A 6,541-nucleotide genomic window follows, 5' to 3' on the forward strand; every position below is an offset into this window, starting at 1 on the left:
AAACTAAAAAACTAAATACATTTGAAAAGAAGCAGTAGAGAGAGAGTCTGTGACGGGTAGAAGAGAAACAAGTACCCCAAAAACACAAGAATAAAAATAAAAATGCAGCAAGAAACAGCAACTGCATAATAATATCTCAGACAACAACACAAACTCAAGAAAACAGAAATATTAAAATACCTAGTACAACACAACAATCGGCTTCGACAAAAAGCTTTATGAATGCTCCCCCTCCCTAAGATAATAATCTCAACTCCCAGAATTAGGTCTCGTCCTCCTGTCCTGTCCACTATTCGAAATCCTCGCCCAATCTTCGCGCCCCGTCTGGATTTCTTGCAGCGCCATGCCTTTTATGTTTCTTGGTCTTTGCTTTCTTGGCCTTCAGCCGACGCTTTTTCTCATTGGCGTCAACCCATGCGTAATCGGAGGGAATGTGGAATGGGTCGACTTCGTCTTGAAAGCTACGGCTCTCACTATCACTGGATTGGGTCCCCCGGTTTCTCATCCATGAGATCCACGAGGTTGAGCCCTCGGGCTCTTTGGACTTGCAATCTTGGAAATGAGCAGGGCTGGAGGGAGGGGTCGAGAACTCCTCCATTGGCGGAAGCTCCTCGAACTTTGTGAATGTCACCAGGACACGAATTGTTGGGACTATAGGAATTGCAATCTGCACGCCATCCAAATTATCAGCTATCAAAGTGGACAAAGCATCAAAGAAATTTGACTTCTCGAGCATTTTTCATAGATCCAATCAAGCTTTTATAACAACACAATCTTTAATGGACGAGTTAAGAATAAGGTTACACATAAAAATAAAATTAGAAAACATTATGCGCCCCCATAAGCAGTAAGAAATGTAAAAGTGGGGAAAAGTTAGACAAGTTAAGAATTGCAGTGTCGCAAACCCGGTGGCAGCATGTTTACTTCTTATCAAAAAGAATACTGAAGAAAGGCGTAATATTATACCCGTAAAGAAAACATCGAAATGACTAATGTTTGCTAAGCAACAAGGAGTGACATAATTCAAGGTTTCTAGCATCGTCGTATTTATTTAATGATAGTGTAAAGCTATCAAAGATTATCTCAGAAGCAAATAAACAAAACGAGGCTCGTTGCAAGAAATCTGTTCAGGAACCAGCTCAGAGATCCAAAATAACTGCATTAAAAATCATTCTAGCGATAAAAAGTACCTTCACAGGAAACGTTCCTGGAGGAAGTTTAGTAGTCAAAAGCTCTCTCAACCTTCTGACTGCCTTAACCTTATTCGCCAGTATGTCGAGCAAAGGCAAGAGCTCCTCTGTTTTCAAAGGAAAATCGGGCGTTAACCATAAGACGGGTCTCAGGCCTTTCTTATATTCACTTTCATTCTTCGACTCAACAGCAGCCCCCTTTCTCTTTTTCTTTTTGACACTTTTATCTTTGGACTTTCGATGGTCCCCTGTATCCTCCATGGGAAACTCAGCTGATGATCTGCGACTTCCATTAGACTTCTGCTTGGTATCATCGGGTGCAAGCTTTGAGAACTTCTTTAAAATTTTTGAATCCTCAGGTTCTTCGCCCATGTTCTTGCTACTCTTCTTATTCCAGGAAAACCAACTTTTCTTCTCCTTGGTAGTACCATTGGACTCGCAGCTTTCAAATGAACCAGTATCGAAGTTTTCGTGACAATCCTGCACCTCGGTGCCTTCATCCTCGCCTAAACCATCCCCCATTCGAAGTGCAGAATCTAACTGCATTCTTTCCTCAGCTGTCAAAACATCATCATACTCGTCGTTTTCACCTCCATTAGCCAATCCATCGTCATCATTGGCTGAAAAAAGCTCTTCATCCGTCATGGCACCAGGAACTCTCCTCGACTTCACACTCACTTGAACATGAAGCATATCGTAAACCTTGGCCTTCCATGCCCCAACCATCTCACTTCTTTCCTGTCTCCTCCAATTCAAATGTGGTATAAGCTCGGCCTGTGTAACATCGATTCCTGGTCTATACATATTCGTTTGAGACATCAAAGCTACTTCGTGTGCAACTTCAGCCTCTGTTGGCTGAACCCCGGCTCCTTCCAATGCATTTGTGATCTCCTTCTCTTTATGTGCAAGAACAATCAACGAACCAGGGGGTAAGGATATATTCCCATCCTCCGAAGAATGACCCTCTCCAAGGAAAAGAAAAGTCTGATCTGAACGTTGAATACGGAATCCATCAAACCCTGCAAGCGTCATATCTGCACGTAGATTAGAACCGCGTTTCCATATCCGATATGTATCCGAAGGGGCGATTCTTCCGATAAATGGTATCACCGAGCTCTCAAAGTGGAAGGTTATCTCCATATAAAAATCACGAATTCGAGCTGCAGAGGCTACAATCCTGGGAAGCCTACGGCACCACTTCGCCCAAGCAAGAGGCTGATAATGCCGAGCAATGATCATTGCGATATTTTCCTCCCTCGTACAAACAGCCTCCTGGAGGGCACTCCATCCATTATCGTTTTGAAGACTCCAATCAGCACCAGCTGCCATTAAAATCTCAGCCGAGACGGAATCATGTAGCCGCACAGCAAGGTGCAAGGGAGTTTCCCTTCCCGGAACATCCCGTCTGTCTATCACTGCAGACACAGCATCAGCATCTGCTTCAGCAGCCAAAGACTCTGCCTCTGTGTTAACTTCTCCGGCTGTTGCCAACTTAGGCAGTGCTGTAACTATCCGTTTCAGCGTCGAATAGTCGCGATTCAGTACAGCCAAATGGGCAGGACTGTGTGCATACTTTGATGAATCCTCCATTAATTCTTTCTTCCTAGCTCCAAACTACACTCTGCACCCCCTCTGATTCGATACAATGCTAAGGAATTCCAACTTTCACCTGCTATTACTGTTACCCTAAGCTCAGAATCAGAATTTTCCACCATTTCCCAACAAAAATGGCCAACCCATCCCAATCAGCAGCTTCTAAAGGCTCCCGACTGTAAATGCCAAAGTTCATCAACGCATAAAATTCAGGTTCTCTTCACCGAATCTTTAAAAATTAAAATGAATAAAATCCCAACAGTTTCAGCTCAAACTCACCGACGCAAACCCTAAGAAAATCCCGATCTCAATTATACACAGAGAAAACGAAATTAACATCCCCAAATCACAGGAGTATCTAGATCTAACCACCCTTCCGATTTCAAAACTTGGTACCCAAAATAACATTAGGGAAAAAACAAGCAGGAAGACCTAATCGAGAAATTACCCGAGCGAAAAGGCGGGGAGGATACTGAGAAGAGTTGTCGTCACGGGGATTTGAATCAGTCCGCATTCATTTATTCAGATCTCTTCCCCTCACTTCCTCTATCCATAAGACGGTAGGGAAAATCGCACGCAGAGAGAGGAGAGAGAGAGAGGAGAGAGAAAGAGGCGTTGTGGTGGTGGAGCAATATTTATTTATTTATTTATAGAATTTATTAAATTATTTAATTTATATGATGACGATGATATGATATTGTAGAGAGAGAGAGAGAGAGAGCAATTGGAAATGGGCATCTGCCATAGCAGGCAAGCTACCTTTGCTATTACTGTTGGCTGGAGAGATACAGATACAGACAGAGACACAGATCTAAACATCTGCCCTTCGATGAGAATTATATTACCAAAATGCCATCCAAAACTTCCATTCAATTAATTTCAATTTAATTATTTGCTAATAAATATATATCCGCCTTTTGGACTTAGACACCTCCTTCTTATTGTGAAGTAAATTATGGTAATTCAAATTATAAATAAATAATTCATTGTTATATAATAATTATATAACATAATATTATTAAGTATATATATATCAAATATTATAAGGCAATGTGTGTATATATATAATATAATAATGTATGCAAATGTTGTAAAGCAAATGTGAGGAAATTGAATGCGAAATTATATGTTCATTGAATATTACATCGTCGTATTTATAGGCAGAAAACTTCGATATGCAGAAAACTTCGATATGAAAGAAAAGCAAACATATGCTACGTAGTTACTTCGTGTAGCTACGTATGTATTTCGTAACACTCCCCATTGGATGCTTTTATACAAAGAATGTGTCTCGTTAAAACCTTACTATGAAAAAACCCTGTCATAGTGAAGGAAAAAGAGTACATCATTCTTGTATTAATGCGCTCCCCCTGTTCTGGACTTTATTTGATGTCTTTCATCCGACACATTCCAATTCCTTGCACCAGTTTGTTGAATGTTCCAGTCGGTAGCGCCTTCGTAAATAAATCTGCAAAATTTTCAGACGATCGAATTTGTTGCACATTAATTTCACCATTTTTCTGAAGATCGTGAGTGAAAAAGAATTTCGGAGATATGTGCTTTGTCCGATCGCCTTTAATATATCCTCCCTTTAATTGAGCTATACAAGCTGCATTATCTTCATATAATATTGTAGGAGGTAATATATCATCGGTAATCAAGCCACAATTTTTCTGAATATGGTGAGTCATGGACCTCAACCAAACGCATTCACGACTGGCTTCGTGAATTGCTAAAACCTCAGCATAGTTTGAAGAAGTAGCTGTTATCGTCTGTTTAGCAGATCTCCAAGAGATCGCGGTTCCACCAAAAGTAAATAAATAGCCAGTTTGAGATTTTGCTTTGTGTGGATCGGACAGATAACCAGCATCAGCATAACCAATTAATTCATTTTGAGATTCACTCGAATAAAATAAACCGAGGTCATGAGTTCCCTGAAGATAACGAAAAATGTGCTTGATACCATTCCAATGGCGCTTTGTGGGGGATGCGCTAAACCTGGCCAGTAGATTTACTGGAAAATATATATATGGTCTGGTACAATTTGCGAGGTACATTAATGCGCCAATAGCGCTCAGATTTGCTACCTCGGGGCCAAGTATTTCTTCATTTTCTTCTCTTGGCCTAAATGGATCTTTACTGGGATCAAGGGATCTGACCACCATTGGTGTACTCAGAAAGTGAGATTTATCCATGTAAAATTGTTTTAATACCTTTTGGGTATATGTTGATTGATGGATAAAGATTCCGTTGTTCACATGATCCACTTGTAATCCCAGACAATATTTTGTATTTCCAAAATCTTTGATCTCAAATTCTTTCTTTAGATATTCAACTGCAGTTTGGATCTCTTCAGGAGTTCCAATTAAATTGAGATCATCAACATATATAGCAATAATGACAAAATTTGATCCATTTTTCTTTATAAAGACGCATGGGCATATTGGATCATTAGTATAACCTTCTTTTATTAAACATTCGCTCAGACGGTTATACCACATTCGCCCTGATTGTTTAAGTCCACACAATGACTTTTTCAATTTGATGGAATATGATTCCCTTGGGTTTATTTGGTATGCTTCAGGCATATTGAATCCCTCAGGAACTTTCATGTAAATATCAGTATCCAAGGAGCCATAAAGATATGCAGTAACTACGTCCAAAAGGCGCATATCGAGTTTTTCTCGCACTGTTAGGCTCACAAGGTATCTAAATGTTATTCCATCAACAACTGGAGAGTACGTTTCATCAAAATCTACTCCAGGCCTTTGTGAGAATCCCTGAGCTACAAGACGGGCTTTATATCTCACAATTTCATTATGCTCGTTCCTTTTTCGTACAAACACCCATTTGTATCCAATTGGTTTTATACCATCTGGTGTTTGAACAATTGGTCCGAAGACCTCTCTTTTGTTTAATGAGTCAAGCTCTGATTTAATCGCATGCTCCCATTTTGGCCAATCATTTCTTTGCCGACATTCATGAACGGATTTTGGCTCTGGATCCTCGTTTTCTTCCATTATATCAAGTGCTAAATTGTATGCGAAGGCATTATCAATAATTGCCTCTTTACGGTTCCAACATTTTCTTGAAGTAACATAGTTAATTGAGTTTTCAATAATCTCATCATATTCTTCAAGATCGTGCTCTTCTGGAGCAATTATTTCAGGGTTGACTTCCTCGTTAGATTGAGGTTATCAATGTCATTCCTGATATTTTCATGATTTTCATCATTAATTCCTCTTTTCTTTCGAGGGTGTTTATCTTTGGAACCGAGTGTCTGCCACGCTTTAAGCGTATCGTTGATTCATTAGCACTTCCAATTTGTCCATCAGGGACAATTATTTTAGCCGGAGCATTAGCAGCTTGGATATATGATCGAGTGACTTTGCTCGAGTCATTGAATGCATCCGGTAACTGATTTGCAATGTTTTGCAAATGTATAATGCGTTGAACTTCTAGTTCACACTACTTTGTACGAGGATCATAAAAATTCAATGGGATTTTCCAATTAATATCTCTTTTCGGTTCGTTTTTGTCTCCCCCTAATGTCGGAAAATATGATTCATCAAAATGACAATCTGCAAATCTTGCAGTGAATAAATCACCCGTCATAGGCTCAAGATATTTTATAATTGAACGATTCATATTCGACATAAATGCCCAATCTACGTTGAGGACCAATTTTTGTACGTTTGGGGGGTGGAATAGAAACATAAACAGCACACCCAAAATTACGTAGATGAGATATATTTGGT

General features: G+C 39.7%; 1 protein-coding gene across 1 annotated transcript; it reads right to left on the reverse strand.

Moving 5' to 3' along the window:
* On the reverse strand, positions 1 to 3,479 carry LOC127256260 (uncharacterized). Its single transcript, XM_051282163.1, has 3 exons — positions 3,232 to 3,479; positions 1,191 to 2,959; positions 1 to 667 (listed from the first exon to the last, which is right to left on the reverse strand). Exons 2-3 carry the CDS (start codon positions 2,778 to 2,780, stop codon positions 290 to 292), a joined length of 1,968 nt encoding a protein of 655 aa, XP_051138120.1. The 5' UTR covers positions 2,781 to 2,959; positions 3,232 to 3,479; the 3' UTR covers positions 1 to 289.
* Between the last annotated feature and the right edge of the window lie 3,062 nt (positions 3,480 to 6,541).

This window comes from Andrographis paniculata, unplaced genomic scaffold (assembly GCF_009805555.1).
Source record: "Andrographis paniculata isolate CXL003 unplaced genomic scaffold, ASM980555v1 Contig55END, whole genome shotgun sequence".
Classification (NCBI taxonomy): Eukaryota; Viridiplantae; Streptophyta; class Magnoliopsida; order Lamiales; family Acanthaceae; genus Andrographis; species Andrographis paniculata.